The 24,848-nt window shown below is 44.9% G+C and overlaps 1 protein-coding gene across 9 annotated transcripts in view; it reads left to right on the forward strand.

The window, feature by feature from the left end:
• The window catches only part of Znf827 (zinc finger protein 827), a 176,209-nt gene that overhangs the window by 16,115 nt on the left and 135,246 nt on the right, over positions 1-24,848 (forward strand). For all 9 annotated transcript variants that reach the window (XM_027404893.2, XM_027404894.2, XM_027404898.2 and 6 more), the window contains exon 2: positions 16,690-17,727. In XM_027404893.2, coding sequence (XP_027260694.1) covers positions 16,690-17,727 — 1,038 coding nt within the window. The remainder of the gene's footprint in view (positions 1-16,689; positions 17,728-24,848) is intronic.

The following is a 24,848-nucleotide window of genomic DNA, read 5'->3' on the forward strand; positions in this document are numbered from 1 at the left end:
CACTGGCAGAATGACCCGTGGTTGCATACGATATTACATCACCTATAACATCAAAAAGATATTTAATCCAAGATCAATTTTCAGTTAAGAGGAATTTTGACTGCTTTGCCAGACATTCTTAAGTGAAACCAGCACAGATTTTCTGCTCTTTTGTTTGTTTGTTTTGACAGTGCCTCACTAAGTCGTGTTCTGAATGAACACACCTTTCTTCTGCAAATACACATGTCGCATTGCTGGTCTGTGAAGATGACTTCCCAGGTCCTCCATAGGAGGTGAATGCCATCCATCTCCATCTGTCCAGCTTCGTTTCTTGTCAACTTGAAGAAAGTTAGAGGCATTTGAGAGGAGGGAAACTTGACTGAGAAAGTGCCCGTTGTAGATTGACCTGTCAGGGTGTTTTGTTGATTCCTTAATGAAGATGTGGGAAGGCCCAGCCCATTGTGGGCTGTGTTGACTCTAGGAAGGAAGTCCTGGGTGGTATAAAAGCAGGCAGAACAAGCCAGGAGTTCAGTAAACAGCATTCCTCTATAGCCTCTGCTTCAGTTCCTGCCTCCAGATGCCTACCTCAGCTTCCCTCAGTGGACTCAGGATATGGAAGCCAAATAAACCTTTTCTTCCCCAAGTTGCTTTTGGTCCTGGTGACACAGCAATAGAAACCCCAAGTTTGACACCACCCATCCAGCTCATTTACCTCAGGAGCTTCATAGTTTCATGGAAAAGATGGAACACATCTGGTTTCCTTTCCTTCTCTTTCTTCGTGGGTTGTTGTCTTCAAAGTTCGGACACGTCTCACCCTCCCCATCTCATCACACTAGTTACCAGTCTTATTGACTCTGCTTCCGGAACGTCTCGATGTCATCATGCTTCCACTGCCCGCACTGCTGAGTATGCTCTTCTTTTTCTCCCAGAGAATTGAAATAGCTGCCCCCCACCCATATGTTTTTATTTAAGCTCCAATTTACCTTCCCCTGTCTCATTATACAGCACTCATGCTGCCATCTGAGGGGTCTGCATGAAAATATGAAAATGAAGTTAGAACTTCTACACCCTGAAGATACGGTGTCTGAGCCCTGTAGCTGTGCCTTCTTATGTACTCCTTGTTTTATGTATACTGAGTGATTGCGTCTGCAATCCATGCTTCATGCCCCGTTCACCTTTTTGTATTCATGTTTTTTCCCCAGACTGCTTGGCCTGATAATGTCTTCCTTTGTCTTCAGTTACCAGAGAGGCCCTTCTTGTTTTTCTCCTCCATGGTTATAGCTACTGGGCAGAATTAGGCAACTTTTCCTGGTTTCACTTATTGTTGTTTGCTTGTTACTGTCTTTAGTGACTGGACTTTTTATGATCGTGATCATGGATTAAGGGTTCATTTTCTATATGTTCTTGTATGTAATAGTGCCTGGTCTGTAGCAGGTGGGTGGTAAACAAATTAGTGACGGGAAGAACCAAAAAACCAGTTACGAAGTCAAAGAGGTAGAAAATGATACATGCAATTGTTGAAAAAGGAAAGTAAGGACAGGGTGGGAGGGAGGGAGAAGAAAGAGAAAGGGAGAGAGAGGGAGGGAGAGAATAAAGAGTCACAAACAAAGATAGGAAGTGTTTTGTAATGGATTTTGAAGAAGTTATTGTACAACTGGGCTGGGAAGGAGATGATGAATGCTGCCATGTATATGCTCATGGACATGCCTGGAGAAAGTCATATGCTTCAGGAGGAAACTGGTCGAGAAGAGCAGAGGCCATGGCCCACACCGCAGGGGCCACCGCAGCCTCTGCGCAGGAAGGCGTGCCTGCAGTTGGAAGCCTCTGGCGCAGTCTGAGTTGAAGATACCCCTCCACAATTGGCTGTTTCTGCCTTTCTGTCCTCAGACTGTGCCAGGATTGTAAGATTTTCCTGATGACTGGGCACATTTGGCATCTGGATTCTATGGTTGCTAACAACCAGCAGTTTCCTGTCTTGCTTGGTTGAGATGACCATGACACAGTGCCGGGAGCTGTTTCAGCTGCTGAGAGCCCAGCCTGTAACGGTGTACCCCCGGGAAATGCTGGGGTGCCTGGGAGGAAAGGAAAAGGGAAACTCCACAAGAACTAGGGTGGTGCCAGGTGCTTTATGTAGTCATCCTGGTCTGCCTTCACAATGATCAACAAACTTCAGGTATTCATTAACTATCCAATGGATAGAGGAGGAGCATAGAAGAGGAGCGTGCATGGATTATGGGGGTCTGATTCTCAGCTAGCTGAGATTCCATGGGGAGTCTGGATCCAAAACTTGTGCAGGTTCTGCTTAGGCACTCTTTTTAGTGCTCTGTGGATATTTTAAAAGCTATATAAAACATCTTATGGTCTTGTTTTTACCAACTTGAGCATCTCTTGAAGTTGTATGTTTTATTCTATTTATTGCTTATTTATTTATTGAGAATCTGCAGTTGTCTGTTGAATGCTATTCATTCTGCTTTGGCATCTCTTTGTTCTTAATTGTAGGACCTCTGTGGATGGAGAGGGGTCATCTTCACCCTCTGAGCCATCTCTCTGGCCTGATGTGTAGTTTTAAAAGTTTATTTAGGGTTGGGAATGTAGCTTAGTTGGTAGAACACTTGGATGCATGTTCCAGCACATAAACAACATGCTCCTAAAACCAGCAATCAGGAGGTGGAGGTTGAGGATCAGAAGTTCCAGGTCATCCTTGGCTACACATTGATGCTAGCTTGGGCTATATGGGACTATCTGGGGCGGGTATAGCCATCACTATATGGAATGTGAGAAAAACATGGAATGTGAGAAGAATGTCTATGCCTGAAAGCCTATAGGAGGCTTATGTCTATCTTAATGCATAAACACTGAAAAAAAGAAAACAAACAGAATAAGGGCTCCTCTCAGTAACTCTAAAGCACATATTTAAAACAAAGCCTGATCAGGTGAACATATTAATGTCAAAAAATCTTTCAGTTCACACCTCTCCAGAGAGCATCTTCCTGTTGCCCAATGTGTTTCCAGCCTTCTTTTCAAAAGCCAATTTATTCACGGAGGACAAGCTGGCCAACCAGAATCAGGCACAATACCTGACCAGTGAAGCTCTAAGTTCTGCAAGAGAGAAAAAAAAAAAAGATCGGGTGTGCTTGTCCACGTACTGGTGAGGGAGAGAAGAAACTGATGTGAGCATCATGTGAATGGTACCGCGCCTACGCATGCACACACCAGGGGAATGCTCTGGTTGTTTATGGAACATCTGTGTTGTGGTTGAAGCTTATATCTCCTGATCTTGGGTACATTTCCAGAAGCATTGGGCTTTGCTGGGAAACAGAATAATGCCGTGCCCACCCCCCCACACCCCTTTGTTCCCTCGGCATCATTGCTGGTATCAGTGAACTTGAGAACACTGCCAGCCTTCTCAGGTGGTGGATACATCAGAGGTGTCTCAGTGAAAACCACAAGTGGCAATCCTGAGGGAGACCAGAGAAGACAGGGGTCACACCCAGGAATCTTTTGTTTGTTTTTTGAAACAAGATCTCGCTATGTAGACTAGGATGGCCTCGAACTCACAGAGATCGTTCTTCTTCTAGATGTGGGCCACTATATCCGACATCTCCAGAATTCCAGAGGACGAGATAGACAAAGCAGTTGGACCTAAAAGTGTTCTCGCAGTTGCAGGACATTCTGGCCCTTGGAATCACCTCAGCTTGTTGTCTGGATGTAGTTTTTGTTGATTTTCATGGGGCTATTGGCCTTTCATCCTTGACTCCGTGTGTGTGTGTGTGTGTGTGTGTGTGTGTGTGTGTGTGTGTGTGTGGTGTGTGTGTGGTGTGTGTGTGTGCCAGGAGGTGAGTGGAGAAAATGAAAACAGAGCACGAGTTAAGAATACATTTGATTGCTTGATAGCAGCACTGGCTCCGAGCCTGGCCAGAGTAAAGGTTAAAATTGTTGGCCTACCTCATAGCTTCGAGTTAAGTTTGCATTAGGTGTCCTTGTGATCCATTGTCTGGTGTCATGGATTTTTGTGCCCAACCAGTGAAGATATTTTCCTATAGTCAACAGTACTCATATCTTTTGGACTGGTGTGGGTGGTAGACTGTTTCCCCTGAATCTTTTTTTTTTCCCGAGACAGGGTTTCTCTGTGGCCTTGGAGGCTGTCCTGGAACTAGCTCTTGTAGACCAGGCTGGTCTCGAACTCACAGAGATCAACCTGCCTCTCCCCGGAGTGCTGGGATTAAAGGCATGTACCACCAATGCCCAGCTTCCCCTGAATCTTTTGTCTGTGTCTTGTCGAGTTTTTAAATGCAAAGTACATGTTAGCCTCATCCCTCCCCCCCACCATGCTTATCTCCTACGACTCCCTTTTGGGTGCATGTTTATTTTTAGGAAATAAAGGTGTATAGTGTGCTGTTTCCTTTACTTGGAGTGTGTTCCCTTGTAAAGTGCGACAGGCCCCTGCTGTTGGGACACATCCCACAAATAACTTGATCATTTTGTGCATAAGCTAAGATTTCAGTGCTTAGCCATTTATCTATGTAAGGGATGCCATTTCTTAGTCTATGGAGTGCATGATTGTGTTATTAGGGTCTTTTTTCTGGTTAAGTTGTTTTTTTGATCTATTGGGGGATTTCCTGGTGATTTCAGTCATTTTGTAATTTATTGCTCATCTTATAACAGGTATTGGTGATATTAGGATGAAAACATTTATACAAGAGGAAATAAAAGTCAAGGGAGCAGGTAATTGACCGATTTATCAGCCTTAGCAGACAGTGTTTCTGATAACGACATGGTAGCCATGGTGAATTTATTTCTGATTGCTTGAGGGGACAGATCCTATATGCTTTTTGTACCATAGAGGTTCGTGAGAGGGTAAAGGAGAGAGCAATCTATCCGTGGACTAAGCGGGACAGCTGGGTTTCTGGACTGGCCTTTGGTGAGAGGCTTCATGCAGTGTTGTAAACTGTCCCTCAGGTATGCGTTTGCTATAGCACATGCAAGGCGAGTTTACTTTCTATTGTTGCTGGTTGGCACTTACTAGGTAATAAGAGGCTTCCCATGGGAATGTCTTTCTAAGTCCTTCACTTAAATGATATTTGGAGGTAGACTGAAAAACAACAACAACAAAAAAAAACATAGTCTGTTCATGTCATTGACTTTCTGGCCTCAGTGGGGGCAGTTCTGGGCAAAATGGCCACCTTAGGAAAGGTGACATTACTAAGCATGAGGGTTAGTTTTAATTGTCAACTTAACACAATCTAAGATCACTTGGAAAAGTCGTCTTAGAGGAAAGGTCTAGATTAGGTTGGTCTATGGCCATGCCCTGGAAGGATTTTCTTACTTGGTGGAGACCCCACATGACTGTGGGTGGCACCGTTGCATGGGCTGGAGCCTGGACTGAAGGAGAAAGAGGGAATCGAGCACCGGCAGGCATACATTATGGGTGTGCTCCGTCCTTGCCTAGGTGTTCTGTGGCAGCCGTTCCTGCCGCCTTGACCTCCCCACAGTGACGGACCATCACCTGGAATTGAGTCAGATGAGCATTGTCTTCCATTAGTTGCTTTTCTCAGGGGATTTTATCACAGCAGAAAGCAAAACTGAGACATTGAGGTTAGAGATTAGAATTCAGATGTGAAAAATCCGTAGTGTATGAGTTTTGTTTGTATGTATGTACACCACATGTATGGCTGGTGCATTGTATCTGGCACTGAAGTTACAGACATTTGTGAGCTGCTATATTGATGTTGGGAACTGAGCTCAGGTCCTCTGGAAGAGTAACAAGTGCCACTGAGCCACCTCTCCAGCACCTGGAGGAACACCCTGAGTATGTCAGTTTCCTGGGACTGCCATAACAGTATCATAAACTGGTGGCTCAACTTTAAACTTTTTTAAAAAATTGTATTTATCTGTGTGTGTTTGTATGTATATTCATGAGCACACATATGCCATGGCATGTGTGCAGAGGTCAGGATGACTTGTGTGTGTTTGTGTCTATGTATATTCATGGGCACACATATGCCATGGCATGTGTGTAGAGGTCAGGACAACTTTCAGTACTTCATTCTCTCCTTCTACCCTGTGGGTCTGGGGGATCAAACTCAGATCTCCAGGCTTAGCAGCAAGCTTCTTTACCTGCTAAGCCATCACACCAGCCTAGACTATTGTTTAAACAGCAAAATGAGACCAGTTGCCTTCTAGTTCTGGAAGTCGGACATTCATGATAAGGGGAGTCAGTAGGGCTGTGTGCATTCTGAAGGCCATCAAAACACTGCCTGGGGATTCTCTTCTAGCTTCTGAAAGCTCTGTGCTTGTGGAAGCATATTTACAGCCTTTGTGTGGTGTCTCCCTGAGCGCACGTGTGCCCCAGTGTCCACACTTCCTGTTTATAGGGACCTCAGTCGTCTTGGATCTGAGTGTTGCCCTAATGACTTCACCTTAACTTGATCATGTGAAAAGCTGTGTTCACAGAAGGTCACATTCATGTGCACTGGGGTTGCTTAGCGCCTTAACATCTTTTGAACACAGTTCAGCCTGTGACATCAGGTATTTATTCCTAGTTTGCACACAGTTTAATTGTTTTTAGTTACAATAACTTATTTATTTATTGGTTTTTCGAGACAGGGTTTCCCTGTCTGTCCTGGGACTCGCTCTGTAGACCAGGCTGGCTTTGAACTCACAGAGATCTGCGCCCCCCCCCAAGTGCTGGATTAAAGGTGTTAGCCCAGTAACAATGAATTTATTTATAGTGTATACATTTTGTGTGTGGTGGAGGTATGTGTTTCTTGGCATAGAAGAAACTCTGTAGAAGTCAGAGGACAGCAGAGTTGATTCTTCCACTCTGTGGGTCTCAAGGATCAAAAGTCAGGGCAGCAGGCTTGGTTACCTGCTGTGACATCTTGCTAGCCCTGAAGCCAGTTTTAATGAGTCTAGTGATTGTCACCTGCTTAGCAAGGAAAATAACTACAAATTTAGAAGTAAGGGCCTCAGCCTTGGAGGCAGTGGAAACCCCAAGTCTTCACAAGGGCTGTTAAAGTAAGAATCTACAGGTGGGGCCTAGGGCAGACACAGGAGGATCTTAGAATGTCAAAGCACTGAGCCCCCAATTTTGTAAGGAGTGGGCAGTGAGGGAGGAAGATGTCCCTTGTCATGCTGTGGCTTCACACCTGCATCATAGGTGTGTGAACACACCTGTTCATATATCCACCTCCAACTGCACAAATCCACAGGTGCTTGAAGCCAGCTAATTAATACAGGTGCAAGACGATGACAATCTTAGTAACTCCTGGGGCACACCTACATGTTACAAACACAATGATAATCTCAAACTGTTGATGTTTTTGTTTGTCATGTACACATTCTAAAATCCTGACAGAATGAAATGTAAAAAATATTTTGTGTTTGATGATCTTTGATCTTTTGGTAGAGTCTGGTAATTTTTTTGATCTTGGGGTAATTTTCATTACCAGCAAAAAATTGTTTTTATCACAGTGCTCCTGAGATTTTGTTTTTCTACTTGGCTTTGTCACTCAGTAAGAGTGAATGTGTAAGGCATTGAGTTTTTGGAACCTTGGTTGCTGGTGAAATTTGCTGACAAACACCAGTGTTTACCATGGCAGCAGGCGTATCTTCAGGGCTCTATTCTTTCATTCAGTAATCTTTATTGGGAGCCTGCTGGGTGCCAGGGCTTGTTCTAGAATTCACTCACCTAAAAGTGATCTAAAGGCATCATGGTATTGTGATGTGACATGAGTTTGGTGGTAACACTGATGCTCCTGTCTTGCCTTTGTCAACCAGCTCTGGGATCTTGGGCACACCATCGGCTGGGCTGTCTCTGGGTCTTGCCATTAGAACTTTAGGTTTCCAAAACCATAAAACAAAATTTGAATTTACAATTCTGCAGTTCTTTAGTCAGGGCTGGAAGCTTCTCTGTGCTTTAGCTCTGGTCTTTGAAGGCAGTGGTCCCAGGACTGGCAGCTGCTTTCTGGCTGAGAGCAACAGTGGCAACAAGTCCACCTTCACTGAGCCCACAGCACTCTGATGGGTGTTTTCCTATGTTCTTTGTTGCTATTGTTTTGCTTTTGAGACGGTGTTTCATGCAGCAGGCTGGCCTGGATCTCCAGATGCTCTTGCTTTTACCTTCCAATCACCAGGATCACAAGCTTATATACCACCACACCCTGCATTTCCTGTGTTCTTGTTTTTCCAAGCAGGTGGGTGTCCACAGACATGTGCCATCTTGAGAACATGTTTTGTTTGGTAGTTTGTGGGAAGCACCCAGTATTATTAAGTGAAGAGACAGAACTCTGCCTTGGATGCAGAATTCATAGAAATGCAAACTGAAGACAAAGACATTTGGGGTTTCCGGAGGGGCTTCTGAGTAAGTCATGCTACCTCCTGGGGTTGGGGTGGGGCTGTTGCCTTCTTTTCACTGGAAAGGAAATTTGAGTGGAAAGTTTGGAAAACATGGTTTAATTTCTATTATCGATAAGTATCTGACCTTAAGGCCGTTCTTCCTCTATGTTCATGCCTTTGAGAAGGCATAGTTTAGGGACTGCTTTATGCTTGGCACTGTTCCAAGAGATGGGGACCCAGCTACAAATGTAACAAAGATCTGGTTTCCCCATTGTTTTGAGGAGTTACCTGAAGACACGAGGGCATTGGCCACATGAATATTTGGAGAGAGGGTGTCAAAGGTCCCGTGGCAGAGTTTACATTCTTTAGGCTGAGTGAGTGGCAGAAAGCGATCTCACAGATGTGCAGGTCACATAAGGCTTTAAGGTCTGGGAATGTACCCCGTGGAGACTTTGAGGATGAGAATGCTGGGGTATGACATATTCTGAAAGCTTTAGTCTGCCTGCTGGGAGTCACAACTAGAACAAAACTGCTTCTGTGGCCCCAACAAGGAATGACAGTGAACGCACTAGGGTGGTTTGGCAGAAATGGCAGGGACTGCCAAGAAGAAATGGCTGTGTATGGAAGACAGGACCACCAGAACCTGTGAATAAGTGAGATGTGTGATATGAACAGAAAAAGGTAGCAGGAAGGTTTGGTCAGGGCTCTAAGCCATTGTGTCGGAGAGCTGGAGAGGTTGAGATGGACATTTTGATGGAGGCGCTGTCTGGTTCCTTGGCTATTGAAAGATGTGCCCGGACCCTTTATCTAAGAACGTTGACCCTGGCTTACTAACTGGGTTGGAATTTCATTTCAAAGACAAGGCATGATGTCTTCATTGCTGTTACCTCTTTCCACCAAGGGAATTTACATCACGCTTTGCAGGCAGTGCTGTGTGTACTTAGGGGTCTGGCCCAGGATCCCTTCTGCAGTCTCAGGCGTGGGCTCTTCTCCCAGGCTGCGTCTCGGCTGGAATGGTGACAGGCATCTAGTTGTCTCTACTACCTTGGCAGTTTTTAAGTTTTCCTCTTGGTCTGGCTGATAGCTGCCGGGTGCCCTTGGCACCTGTAACCCCCAAGCCTGTGTCCTGGGAAATGGTGGGGGCTTTATCACAGAGAGCTCCAAGGCCGGAAAACCCACAAGGGCTCCTCCTTTCAGGCCAGCTTGGTATGGGGAATATCCTGAGGCTCTCGGGCCAGAAAGGGATAGTTTAGACTTCGGCAGAGAAAGCCAGCCCAACTGCAAATGTGTATTGTGCACATATCATAAAACTGGTGGAGAGCAGCCCTGGATGCCTGCCTGCCTGCCTGCCTGCCACAGAAGAAACTTATTAGCCGGTGTGGAGTGGCTGGGTGGCTTTTGTCTTCCTGGCACCTCTTCCCTGGCCTTTCTTCTGTGACCCACATTGAGCCCACCAGATCCCGCCCTCTGGCTTCAATGATAGGTCTAAGGAAGGTAGGTGCCCGCCAGCAGGCCAATCAGAGGGGGAAAGACCTTTTGCTAGTGGATCCTCAGGAGAGAAAATCCAGACCGCCTGCAGCCAGGTTTTTAGCCTCTTGGGAAAAGTGTCCTGAGACATGAGAAATCGCCCTGATGATGCTTGCAGAAACCTATCAGATCCCAATCCGGTACAATCCTCCATGAGAAAAACTCTTGTTCTATAGTCCTGCTTTCTACTTCCTGGCTGTGGTTCCCCACCTCCAGAGCAGAGGAAGTTTGCTCACAATGAACATGGGTCTCCGAGCTGCAGTGGTGAGGTGTCTTAAGCTAGTGGGTGTGGGGCGATTGGCGGTGACGCCTACCTTTGGTGGACCAGTATGTAGTATTGTTTTCAAATGGGAAGAACGCAGAATCTAGACATCTTCTCCCTTTCAGGTTAATTTATTCAACACATACAGCCACCTGCATGTTAGCCTTACTCATGGAAGAGGTGCTTTTAGTTTGGTTGTTTGCAGAGGAACAAGCCTGTGTGTGGATGATTTTCCAACATCTAGTGCAATTTCCAAAGCTGTGTATACCATTGAAACTAACTGCCCTCTCTTTCCCAGCCACAATGCTCGAGGGCTCCCTTTTGGTGGTGGCAGCCTTGTGACTTGAATGCTTGTGCAGCTCTTGCTCCGCCACTGTGGCCTATAAACTGTAGGGCTCAACTTTGGGGCTTGTGAATTCTGAGAACATTCTCTAATATCGTTATTGGGTTAAATCACTATTAGCAGGGGTTTGGCTGTGTGTAGAGTGACCCCAACTCTCAGCCTGCATGAGGCCCCAGTTATATCCTCAGCACCACAAATTAGGATGACAAACGTCTGCAATCCCAGCACCCAGAATGTGGAGGCAGGAGGATGTCGTTCTTGGCTACACAGCAAGTATTCTGCTTTCACTTCTGTGATAATATCCTGACCGAAACAATCCCAGGTCACAAACCATCCCTGCAGGGAAGTCACAGTGCACAAGCTTGAAGCACCTGTCAGTCACATCTACCGTCAAGATCACTAATGATAACTTGCTTTCAGCATGACTCACACACAATTTTGGACCACCTGCCTACGGAATGGTGTTGCCCACAGTGGGCGGGTTCTCCCATATCAACTGGCTTGATTGAAACAACCCCCTCCCGTAAACATGCCCCCAGACCAACCCCACATAGACAAACTCTTACTGAGACCCTCTTCACAGATGATTGTGGGTTGTGCCTAGTTGACAAGTAAATCTAACTATCACAGTGAATTTGAAGTCAGCCTGGAATACCTGAGAGCCAGTCCCAGACAAACAAACACCAAATAAAAAAACCCCAACAATCAGCATTTACAATGGTTTTGCCAATAGCTTTTGTAGTACAGCTCCTTCAACTTTACACATCACTTTTGTATAATGTTTCATGTAAAAACTGACTGTTTGATTTTCAGCAAGAATTACAGGTACAGCTGATAATGTTGATAGAAATGTATAACCTTGAAAGGCAGGTCTAGATATTTACCTCAGATGCATATTAGGTTGGAAGGGGCTGGGATGATCTTTCTAGGGAAATGAGGTAGGTAACAGGTGAGCATACCTGTGGGAGAATTAAGAAACATGCACTGTTGACCCGAATCAAACTCTAATAGTTCTAATAGTTCTAGGAGGAGGTAGATCATGTGTGTGGACCACTGGTGGGAATGGTAGGTAGATTGAGAAGTGAGGCTTACAGGTGTCTATCTGCCATTGCTTCACCCTAACTCAAAAGTCTGGAAATTAATAGTAGGTTGTAGATACTGTTTGTCCATCTGCTCCTCATCTTCCTGAATGAGGATGTCCTGAGTTGAATGTCAGCCCAATATAAATGCAACTAATAAAAACCTTTCCGACTTGGAGAAGGTGAGGTGCAGAGGCATTCTCTCCTGAGAGCACAGAAGAGTTCTGCGTGTCAGCTTACCCGGTTGCTGCTTGAGAACTAAATTATAAATAAACGTGTTGGGTGGTGGAAGCATGTCCTGTGGTTCTCAAAGAAGAAATATTCACAATGTAGATACAGAAATATATTCGGTGTATTTTCACTTGGTAATTGCATTATTTTTATTCTTAATTCTTTGACTTTCTGATTTTTCACAGCACTCAATGTGAAATGGACAAGAGCCCACAGACAAATAATGAATTTTTTAACACACACACACACACACACACACACACACACACACACACACACACACGTACCAGTATACTGTTGTGTAAAACTGACAAGAAACAGTGCAAACGTGACAGTCTAGACAGAGATTGTTGGAGGAATAACAATGGAAACAAGCTTTTTTTTTTTTGAGGTTAAAAATAATGTGTTTACTAGAGTTATTTGCATTGGCCGTTTAGAGGCTTCCCCAGGATGCCTTGGTTAAGAAAGCTGTGAAAGCCGCAGGAAGCCTTGCCAGGACTCTGTGCTGCTCTGAGATTTCCTAGCTGATTTCATGCTGGTTGATGGACAAGAAGATGGAGGTGTCTTGCTGCCGGGCCTTCTTGGATTCTGAGAAGTGAAAGTCAGGAATTACATGTCCTGCACTTGGCGGCATCCAGCAGGTCCCTCTTCTGAACTGCACAGTGGCACAGTGTGACATGCCTGCCAGTGGGTGTCTTTCCTCATGACACCCAGGGACAGGAGCTCCCTGCAGCTGGCCCAGCACAGTCTCCGTGAACCCTTGCTTCACAGCACTCAGTGTGAAAATAGAGAGGAGCCTGCAGACAAAATAACAAATACTAATGAGTAATTTACAATTGTGGGGAAAATCCCTTGTAGTCCTACAAACAGAAAGTACACTTGATTTTCCTCAATCTCTTTACATCTTTAGTTATCTGAACTTATTTTTCTAAAAGCCTCCGGTGCTTGTGATTTGACCTCAAGGATGTAAGAGTAATTTTAGCCATGTTTTTTCTCAAGTGTCTTTTGAGGGACTGTGTTGTTTGAATTGCTCAGTCTTTAAAAATGTGATTGTGTGTTTATTGCTCAGAGTTCTGTAGATAGAAGTTTCTGTCCCATCTGGTCCTGCAGCCATTTAGTCCAAAATAAACACACAGAGACTTATATTAATTATAAAATGTTTGGCAGATGGCTCAAGCTTCTTAGTGGCTACCCCTCTCTTAATTATTAACCCATTTCTATTAATCTGTCTATCTCCATGTGATCATGGCCCGTGATGTCCGACCTCTTGCTTCCTTGGCAGCTACGTGGCATTTCCCTGACTCCACCCCTTACCTTTCTCTATCCCTGTTTGGATTTCCCACCTGACCAAATCCTGCCTATCCATTGGTTGAAACATCTGTATTCATCAACCAACAAGAGAAATATATATTTACAACATACAGAAGGCCATCCCCATCAGAGTTCCCTGGGAGAACAGAACCAACAGAGTAGTTGTGTATCACAAAGGTAACTAGTTAGATTGGCTTACATGATACTTCTGGGTAATTTAGCAATGGCTGTCTTCATAGTGGAGAGTCTGAGAATTGCTGGCTTCTCAGCTGATCAGTGTTTGAGGCTGGATGCCTCCACAGTCCCAGTCTGGCACTGAAGGCCTGGAGGATGCTGGGAGCATTGAACACTATGGGGTCTTTGGTCCATACTAAAAAAAGCTGAAGAAGCCAGGGTGCATCACCAGTCAGGGATGGCGGCAGCAGTAGCAGCAGCAAAGTTGATTCAGTCATCAGCAAGGGTTAAGGTAGGCAGGCAAAATCAGTCCAACTTTTCCCTCAGACCTCTTTGGCAAAATTGTAGGATGGCCTTATGTGAAGATGTGCTCGGCTCATTTCAGGGTCTTGGTGGGGTTAGTCTGAGTGGATAGCTCTCTTAGCTTCTGGCCCACTCACCTGCTGCACAAGGGACACTCTGCACCCCTGAGGGGGTGGACAGGATTAGGAAATGTAGCCATGCTTTGACCCTTCGCTACTAGATGCACTAAATTCCTTAGGCAGTCAGGTCAACTTCTGTCTGTTATGACAGAAAGATAGCGGAGAGAGGAAAGTTTAGCAGTAAAGGGTTATCTCCTAAGGACAGTCACCTTCAAATAGTGAGTGAATGTGGTCTTTATGTAGGATGACCCCTCGTTGATTTCTGAATTAAGCAATAAAAAGATGTCTGAGTGTGTCAGGGAGGGCAGCCAGCCTCTCAGAACTTCCTACAGAGCCATCCTGGAGGCCCTGTGGCAGGCTGTCTGATTAGCAGAGAGGCCAGGTGTCCCGATATTTGGGTCCTCTGTTCTGCTATCAGCAGTAGGAAGCCATATGGCATTGAGTTAGCTGGTTACCCTTAGTGTATTTAATCTCCCCAGTAAAATGACAAGATTGGACACCAGTCTGTAACTTTTTAGATTCTTAAAACCCTCATTTCCTGGATCTTCATAGTTGACTCTTAATGAATTGGCTCAGAACCAGGCTCCACCAGTATGAAAATAGAACCCCAAAGCACTTCACTTTGGGTCATGTATTAATTTATGTAATGATCAAAGAAGAATCAGCCAATCCTTTCTGTTAAGTTTCTTAAAGCCTTTGACCTTTTCACTGTTTATAGTAGAGGTCCCATGTGATTTTGTTTTTATTTTTGTTTTTTTGTTGTTAAGGATGAGGCATTTAATTTGAAATCAAGGCAGGTAGTTTGCAAAGGACATAAAATTATCCTCATTGTTGGGGTTGGTGTTAACTGCTTGAGGTTTGATTAAAAAAAAAAAAATAAGAGCCCCCTCTCCTAGAAGCCATTGGGGAAATGAGAATTTCAGGATGGACAAAAAATGCAGCAATCAACTGAGAAAAGTCAGGGAACCAGAATGGTTGTAACTGAGGAAATCCAGTTTTAGCAAGTTTTTAAAAGCAAATTCCATTTGATGTTTTACATTTTCTTGATAAGTTAATAAAGGACCTGTCAAAGGAGTTGCAGAACTTTCACCTAGTGAGAGAATTTGTCATTTGTCTCTGAACAGTGGGGGAAGATCAATGTGTTTGCTTGTAGTTCCTTGTGTAGTTGCAATTCTGAAGACAAATGTCTGCCAGGAGGAATTTGGAGCAGTCTCCAAACACTGGTGGAACTCTGCTGGGGACCAGGCTCCCTGCTAGGCTCAAAGTGGGTTGTGTAGGTGGGGGAGCACAATCCTGCCCCCAAAGGAGTTCCTCCTAAAAGGGAAGCTGGTGTCTTAGAGTGTCAACAAAACACTATAATACCTGGAATCTGGCCACCAGCTGTCACCTGAAGGGAGCCACTTCTCCCTGCTCTGTGCTTCTGTCCCTGAGGTGGTCTGCTTCACACTTTCAACTGCAGCTGTTTCCCATGAGGCAGCCAGAGGGATCAGACCTTTGGCACCACAAGCCAGTTTTGCTAGCTTCAGGTCCACAGCACATTACTGATCTGCAAGAGACATCCTCACTCATTCACCGTGTCCTTGCAGGCGAATATTGCCCCTCCCCTCCCCTCTGCTGGGCCCCCCAGCACTCACCACTGGCTCCTTAGAAGCCAGCTTCTTTGGAAAGCTGTGGTGAAGAATGTTGTGTGGCAAAATCACAGTGGTTCTTCTCTTTCATACCTTGATCGCTCTCCCAGCCTCCACATCTCTTTTATGTCAGTGAGGGACCCTGCCACGGTGTCTAAACTTGCAACTTGCCTCCTCCCGATGGCCCGGAATCTTCCTTGACATACTCCCATTGCACTTCGAAGCCTCCTGTCCATTGCACCGTCTATTAACAGCGTTCTTCCTCTGCTGAAGAGAAAGCCCCAAGAAGGCAGGAGCGTTATTTTTGTTAAATGGTGTTCAATTTAGAACAGTCTAGAATGATATCTGGCACACACTAATTATTTGCTGAATGAGTGAGCAGGGAGGAGACTAATTCTGTGGGACAGTTGTAAGGAGAGAACCTTGGATCTGGGCATGAAGGACGATGGGCAGACTGTGACCACCAGCCTTTCCAGACCAAGGTCACAAAGGTGAAAATGCGGTGGCACCACCAGCACTCCATATGCAGTTCCACCTGACAGGTGTGTGGGGGAGGGCCACAGCACTGGAGGGTTGGAATATTAATGGATAGAAAATAGCGTCCGAGAACTCGTAGAGGAGTAAAGGAACAGATTTCTAGTAACTACTGTTACGTACATGGCAAGAAAGCTGGTGATAGGAATCAGAGAGCTGGACACCAATGTGGTGCATACCCCGGACACACTCACTCAAGAAGTCACTAATGCAAACCGAGTTTGCCGATGAGATCTGATTTCTGTTTTCAAAACATGGTCACATGCTTATTGGAACTTAAGCTTCATGACCACTGACCAAGAGAGTGTGGCAGGCAGTGTTTACATGCCAGAGGAGCCTTATTAAAAACTGAATTGCATCTCATACTGGAGGAAATGGAGACTCAAACCACCTAGGTGATCTCCCTGAGATTACTGGGCTAGAACTGGGGGTGAGGGTGGGGTGTGGAGTGTGGGGTGGGGGCAGCTTCCTGGCTCTGCAGACTGCTCTCCAATGCTGACACTGTCCAAAGGGTAACTGCTTGGTGTTTGCAAGCAAGCCTTTGAGCTTATTTTGCTTTCCCCACTCACAGAAAGCAGTGGGGTTTTCATCTAGCCACTTCTTTGCTGGTCACATTTTTTCTCTTCTCTTTGTCTAGTTCAGTTCCTACCGAATTGCTGCTGGAAAGACAAACTCGCCATGTGCTGGTGTTTCTGTCTTTGCCTGTTTAGCGTGCTTACCTTGAATCAGCACTTGGCATTGCTGGCTTTTTTGTGGTTCTTGAGTGGAAGAAAAGAGAGTGCATGCCACCACCCCCTTTTGAGTGTCTCAAACCAACTGGCCATTCTCTTTGGGAATAACCTGGTCTTCTTGATTCCCCCAGATGTTAGTAGGCAGGCCGAAGCCGAGGGAGAGTTCAGCGAAGGAGAACCCTGGTATGGGAACTCTTCAGAGACACCATCAGAGGCATCCTATGGGGAAGTCCAGGAGAACTATACACTGTCCCTGGAGGACCGGATCCAAGAGCAGTCCACATCCCCTGACACCTCTCTGGGCAGCGCCACCCCCAGCAGCCATACGCTGGAGCTGGTGGCACTGGATGGTGAGATCCTTCGAGACTCACTGCAGTGTCAAGACCACCTTTCTCCTGGAGTCTCTTCTGTGTGTGACGATGACCCACCTAGTTCCAATAAACCTCTGAGCAGCAACCTGAGGCGGCTGCTGGAAGCTGGGTCCCTTAAACTCGATGCCACAGCCAATGGCAGGGTGGAGTCCCCTGTGAACATTGGTTCCAGTCTGTCATTCTCCCCACCCTCCCACCATGCCCAGCAACTCAGTGTCCTGGCCAGGAAGCTGGCAGAGAAGCAGGATCAGAATGACCAATATACCCCAAGTAACCGTTTCATATGGAATCAAGGTAAGTGGTTGCCAAACTCAACCACCACCTGTGGCCTCTCCCCAGATTCGGCCATCCTCAAACTGAAAGCCGCAGCCAATGCTGTTCTGCAGGACAAGTCCCTGTCCCGGACAGAGGAGAGCCTGAGGTTTGAGTCCTTTTCCTCCCCCTTCAGCTCCCAGTCTGCCAGCTCCACCTTGGCAGCTTTGTCTAAGAAAGTGAGTGAGAGAAGTCTAACCCCGGGTCAGGAGCACCCGCCCCCAGCCAGTTCTTTCCTGTCGTTGGCCTCCATGACATCCTCTGCAGCCCTTCTGAAAGAAGTGGCTGCCAGGGCAGCAGGGAGCCTCCTGGCTGAGAAGTCATCCTTGTTGCCCGACGACCCCCTACCACTGCCGCCTTCTGAGAAGAAGCCAGAAAAAGTCACTCCACCACCGCCACCACCTCCTCCGTCCGCACAGCCTCAATCCTTGGAATTATTGTTACTTCCAGTTTCCAAGGGAAGAGTCTCCAAGCCCTCCAATTCAGGTATGGAATCTGGTTCAGCCATGGCGTGGGTCGCTTTGTCTGTGGGACTCCCCATCTAAGATGAGGTAGAATCAAAAAGCAAGAACACAACAAAATACTTAAAATGGACAGCATAATAGTCTTTCATGTGTGCGCTACACAAAGCCTTCACAAATAGCTGTGGTTTTTGAAAAGTAATGAATAATTTTAGCGATGTGCAGAACTCCCTCTCTTTCATGCACCCCTCCCCCACCCCTTACTGAGTTCAGACTAGGTCCATACCAGATACATTTAATAGGGGAAGATCAAAGCGCTTCTGTCAGAGTGCAAGGCGTCAGTGAACACAGAGGGGGAAAACACTGCTTTTGAAATAGTGGACAAGGGGAGGCCCTGCTGCCTCTGTCACAAATGGACTTTTGTGTAATCAGTGACTGCCCTGCCCTAATTGATCACAGCACACACCTTTATGTTAGCATTTTTATTACTTTTTTTTTTTTTGTGGAACTTAAGCTTTGTTCACCTATCCTATTCACCTGTAATTTCTTGTCAAACAGAAAGCAAGAATTTCTTGTACATGCTTCATTTTGGCCAAATCCATTCAGATATGAAAGACTGTGTACGAGGTAGTGTAAGAAGGTCTTTTCCTGAGACATTGCTATCCCATAGAACCCTGGCACTCTCTGAGGGAGAGGTTTAGTCACTACCATGCCACCATGGCAATGTGATTTCATGCACTGGTTTGCTTCAAAACTGCCTTTATGATAAATACCTGTTGTTGGGATGGGGTAATTTCAGATGCTTCTCAAGGATATCCTGCGAAACAGGAACAGCAAGTAGGCCGTGTCCTGTCCTCGCTATACAGATAGCCATTGTGTGTCCTGGCATCTGTCAATCATTTGCAGCTGCATTGGTGAAATGCGCTTGTGATGGCAGACCCTCAGTGATCAGCATCAATTCGGTTACATGACACATGGCCATTTAAGTTATTCAGTGAGCTAAGTACTGTAATTGTCATCGCTTTCAGACCTATGTAGGGTCAGCAGGTTGGCTCTGTAGGTAAAGATGCCTGCCACTAACCCAGCCACCTGAGTTTGATCCCTAGAACCCAGATAATGAAAGTAGAACACAACTCCTGACAGTTGTCCTCTGACCTCCATGTACACAGCAAACACATGTCACATACATACATGCACACACGAGTGCACACACACACACACACACACACACACACACACACACACACACACACACACACACACGCCAGTAAGTGTAAAACAATGACAGCAATGACAAACTTTTGCAAACAAGTTAAGTATGGTGACCTGTCACCCCAGCATTTAGAAGGATTTCAGGTTTGAAACCAGGCTGGACTCAAAGAAGGACTCTGTCTACAAACAAACAAACAAACAAACAAACAAAAAAACCCTGTTGAACAGCAGGACAGAGGAAAATGAGTAACTGGGACTCTGACTCAAGCGAGGCCAGTGGTCCATTCCTGAGTTTCTGACTAGTCCTTTAAGTAACCAAATGCTTATTCATTCTGGGTTTCCCTTCTCCTAACTCTTCACCTTCCTTATGATGAAGGGGAAAGGACCAAAATGAGGAAGAGTGAGGGGGCTGGGTAATTTTCCAATGGATAAATCACTTCTGACTCAGAGTCATTTGGTTAGGGAGGCAAGACTGTATGTAAAATGCAGTTCTATCAACTGTCTCCTTTCTAAGAGGCAGTAGGTTTCTGAGTGATGTCTATATTATGCACCAGTCTGGGCATCAATTACTTGGAGAAGCATAGACACATTGAGGAGTGAACGGTAGTTAGTTGACTGGGGCTTGGAAAGAAATGACTGATAAAGCCAGTCTCCTGGAGGCACACTGTAGTCCCTTCATTATTTTAAAGTGTTCTTGGCTATAAAAGGCAAAAAATCATGAAAGAAAACTTTTTCACTCAAATAATAGGTGGATTTAGAAATGAGAAAGAAGTCACAACTATCCAAGACAAAGCTGGTCTTTTGTTTGTTTTGCTGTGGGATGTGGCCCTGAGGAGAGAAGACGAGCTCCCCTTTTAGTTTAGATGTACCAAGCCTTGCCAACATGCCTTTGGGCTTTTAACTAGAATTTCATGAGGGAGACTTGTAAGAGGTGTTACTATTTGAGTCATTGCAGGTTCAGATGTTCCATTGGAGAGGTAAAGGCAGAAGGATCAGAAGTTCAAGGTCATCCTTGGCTACATAATGGGTTTGAGGTTTAGCCTGGACTACATGAGACCCTATATCAGGGAAAAATAAAAGAAAAACTACCGTCAAACAAACACATACCACTCCAAGCCCCCAGCTCTGCAAAGAGGCCACAAAATCATACACTGCCCTGATTTCAAGAAGGATTTTTTTTTTTTTAAAGCTGTTTCTCAAAATGTTACAAAAAGGGCATATAAAGTTGTCTCTGGAGTTCCAAAGAGTTGTGAGCTAGGGAAGCTGATGCTGTCTCAAGTAATTTAGACACCAGACATTGCTTTGACCTTCTTTAGGTCAAGGGAGTCCAGATCATGAAAAAAATGGTGTCTCTTAGGTCTGGCTTTCTTCTTCATTTTTTTTTTTTTTTTTTTTTTTTTTTTTGAGCAGGATTCTGTTGTTGCCAGGTTGTGGTATGTTGAATTCCTTGAGAGTCCAGTACTCGGTAGCCTTTCTGCCCCTCCAGAGAGATGTGACACTTGAGTGGGAGGCTTCTTTCATGTGACCTGCGCCCCCAGCACATGCTACACGGCTCCTCTGAAAGGGGACACGCTAGAGGGAAGATGATGTCCGTTTGCTATAAAGATAAATGTCACACATTGACTCAATTCTCTTTGAAGCCCCTGTTCTCTTGCAGCTCAGAATAAAATAAATGGTTTTGATTTTCAAGACAAAATTTCTTGTAGAAACCCAATGGGAGTTCCAGTGTGCCAGGCTCCTGCTTAAAGAAATAACAGGAAGCGTTTCAGAGAGAGGGTCTATGAAACGTCACCTTGCACTGACTAAAATTTACATAGACTTCAAGGCAACTTGGCCCCAAGAAGCTGACTGCTAAGGCTCTTTCAGGGTCATTCCATAAGGATTTTCTGGGCTGCTGTTTCCTTTCGTCTTTATTGGGGTGTTATTAAAATTATTGCAGATGCTACAAGGTCCAAGAGAACAGATGACCTCTCCCCATCTTCCCATTAGTTCCCCAGTTGTTACTGCCTCAATCCAGAGTGATTGCATATGCAAACTTGCTTAGGAAACTCAATTTTTAACAAGGATAGAATCTGTTTCTGTTCTCAAATGTGTTCAGAGAGATTTAAATGTAGCATGGCTGTAGATATCAGATTTCTTTCCTAGTTGTATTCAATGCTTGTTAAAACATGAATTGATAATGTCACATCCATAACAGTCTTGTTAGCTATTGCTATTTCCACCCCTACCTCTTGTCTGCCGAAATGGCATTTGAGAGACATGCCCAAGAAATTTCATTACAAGATTTAAAGTCTGGGCTGTGGTTGTATTGAGGTTGGAAGACTGGGGTTTGATCCCCGGTCCCACATCACCTGAGCGAGGTGGTATATACCTGTAAAGCCAGTACTCTAAAAGTGGAGGCAGGAGGGTCAGAAGTTCAAAGTCTTCTTCAGCTGTATAACAAGTCTGCAGGCAGCTAGAGCTACAAGAGACCCTGTCTCACAAAACAAATCAACCTCAAGAGAACCAAAAGATTTTTAAAAATCTGTATGTTGTTAGAAAGGAAGGTTCATCATACACACATATGCACCAGTCAAGTTCATGGGTCTAAAGTGTTGGTAATAATGTAATGTGCATGGATTATGTACATACAGGCTTTCCTGGTTCTTCGAGCACCAGTTACCCAATTGTGAATTATCTTGACTGCTGGCACATCTAGCATAGTATCTAACCAGAAGTACTTAATTTCAAAGCCTACAAAAACCTTGAATTTGTTTTAATAATACCTTAAATAATAAAACCTTCCATGATTGATTATTGCTATTATTATTTAGCTCCATGAAGTTCCGTTTTCATTGCTTTGTGGATTGATATGTTGACAATAGGACAGAACACCAAACTGAAAATTAAGAGGTAGGCTCCGATCTCAGCCCTGTCTCTTGGTAGCTGGACTTCAAGCCCCCAACCCCTTCGCCATTTCTGTTTCATTATTTGCAAACTAAGTTGTTAGCATTGTCCTGGGATCCCATCCTGTTGTAACATCCCTTTCATTTACTTACTGCTAATTTTCTAACTCTCTCCACTAATTCTCTAACAAGCTGCCTCCTCCTCCTTCTTGTTCCTCTTCTTCTGAATTAAGGTCATGTCTTCTTTCCTCCCAGAGCTTCCTGTCAAATCTCCAGTGAGAACATTGTTTCCGTTTTGTGAAGAACCTGTTCATTATGATAGTTCAGTGTGTGTCATTCAACTCCACTGGTGATCCATGTTTCATATAAGATGCTTTGAGTTTGCTTTTGGAAGTAGCTGAGGTGTAAATGCATGAGCACATACCTGTTTACATCCATCCATTTTCCAGGACCATTTCTGCTCATACCATGTTACTGTCCTGGACTTGGGGCTCCATGCTGGCCCCATAAGGGCTTACCTGCAGCCTGCCTCATCTCCCTTCTATTCCCAGCTCTCATTTATTCATTCTCACAACTGTCTCTGCCCATCCCTTTGCACTTAGCATCATTACAGTCCAGCACGATTACTGAGTTGTGTGTTGAAGTTGGCACTGTGGAGCTTTGGTGACACACAGGTAGGGTGCCCCAGCCACACACCCCTTCCCCTTCTTTTCCCCCTCCCTCTTCCTTCTTCCATAGGTATTTGATCATCTAAAGCTTGTCTAGGCTGAGCTGCACAGTGGGCTCCTTGTCCTTATTTCCTCAGGGCTCTAGCCACAGGTCCCATGTTAGGCCAGGTTCTGTTCTGTGTATTCACAGCTGTTATTTGCATCTGCTCTGAGGGTGGGTTTTCTGCCTGGGAGGGTGTGTCTATAGTCCACCATCATTGCTAACACAACAACCTGCCACTACTAAGTTCTATTGACTGAGGTTGTCTTCTATCTCACTGTTGTTGTCTGTATAGTGAGCATGTTTTCTCCAATGGAGTACATTAGCTCTTCTCTGTCCCACTGGATCTATTAGCATCAGGTGGAATGTAGTTTTGTTTGCAGTGATGTATTTGAGGGGACTTGTTTGCTAGGCAGTTGCAAACTAGATAAAATCATGAATATTGCTTCCAAAATATGTGGTTCATCCTGGGGATGAAGCCTGTATTTCCCCAGGCTTTAAATCTGAGCAGAAGTTACAGCAAACAGTTTGGCATATAAAAGAAACTGCATCTTCCTCCCCATGCCTTGTCATTAACAGCATCACGTACACATGGGATGTGTCCTAAAATGTGAATTTCTTTCTTGAATAAATAAAAAATGGAAATGTCACCAGGAGCTGATTACTGGCACAGTCTGAAAATCACTCAGTGCATTCTGGTGACTTTTTTCATTTGGCTTCTGTCTTCCTTTCCTTCCACGATAGCTTAAAGTTCCAAACAGAGAGCTGGGAAGATGGTTCAGTTAAAGAGCTTGTTGCACAAGCATAAGGACTTGAGTTTGCTCCCGCAGAACCCCCATAAAAGTATGTACCTTTGTAATCCCAGTGCCAGGGAGGCTAAGACAGGCAGATCCAAAAGATTCACTGCCAGCACTCTGTTGACTGGGCTAGATCCAGGTCCAGGAGAAAGTTCTACTAAGCAAATAAGGTGGAAAATGACCAAGGAAAACACGTGACCTCCACAAGCACACTCATACACGACTGCACACACACATACAACACACAAAATTCCAAATAGATACGAGTTTAGATATTTTTCAGTCAGTGTCTTTTCATTATTGTATTTTCCCTAGTCTACCCAAGAACACTGTAATTTGTAAGTGATTCATATGTATGTTGGTGCTAATTAAAACTAAAGCAGCATAGTTTCAAGATGAAATAAATGGATTTATGTGGAGTATTAATATGCAGGGTTTATTATATTTATGCATTATTTATTTATGGAATCAACTGAGGTCCTACATATGAAGGCTCCAGAAAGATTCTGGAGTAGGCAAATGTGTTTCATGCAGTACACTTGAAACTACAGAGTTAAGATGGTGGCTGGGGAGGTGACCGAGTCCAGAAGAGCTGTTGCAAGCTGTAGCAAGACAAGGTGCTGGGGGAGTCTGCCAGTGTTCTTGGTGTCTTCCTCTGGTGTGCCAGAAGTTGCTGGCCTGTGGAGGAGGCCTCAGCTTTTCTTTTCTTTTCTTCCTTTGCTTGTTATGTAAAGTTAGCTTCTGGTTTCAATGGTGGGAAACACTCCCGTAAGGTAAGGACTGTTCACGGCCTGTTTGCGCATGTCCTGCATGTTACTCTGATGTCCTTTTGACCCAGAGTAGAAACCGTTATCACTTTCTCCCCCCATTGTGTGACAACAATCTCACCTAGAGTCCCAGTTCAGGCCTTTCTCCATAATTTGCTGTTCAATATGCAGGCTTTGGGGACCAAGATATCAGTATGGAGGAAACAGTGATGGAGAGAAAAGGTGGTGTGAAATTGGGGATGGGGTGAGATCAGCCTAGACAGTCAACACAGACAGGGGAAGCTCTGGGCCTGTCTTCGGTGTTTTCTCAGAGTAGGAACAATATCCAATGTCCATACCTGCTGCCAGTCAGCACAGCAGAAGTTGACTTTCCAATGTTGAAGGTGTCTTTTCAGTTAGAGGATGCCATTTCGAGTTGCTTGGTTAAGCCAACTGGTGTCACTCATACCTGTGTGAGTAAGATTGCAGTTTTGGATCTCCTAACCTTATTTCAGAGCCTTTCTTGTTCCATCCTTTTAAGTGGCTTTTGGCATGTAGAAACAGAGTTGACTTGATGAATAAATAATGAGATTATCTTAAAGTATGCACTTGGGAATATTTCCTTTAAAAATCACAGAAGTAATGTTTGTATTTAAAAGTTCAAATGGTACAGAAGGATGGAATGGGAACACATGTGTCCCCCAACATGTGCCCCAACTCCTTCCTCTTAGCCACAGTTCTACTGTTTTTGCTGTTTAGAGGTTTCTGGAGTGAATTTAGTGCATTCTCATACAGTAA

Source organism: Cricetulus griseus, chromosome 3, assembly GCF_003668045.3.
Source record: "Cricetulus griseus strain 17A/GY chromosome 3, alternate assembly CriGri-PICRH-1.0, whole genome shotgun sequence".
NCBI lineage: Eukaryota > Metazoa > Chordata > Mammalia > Rodentia > Cricetidae > Cricetulus > Cricetulus griseus.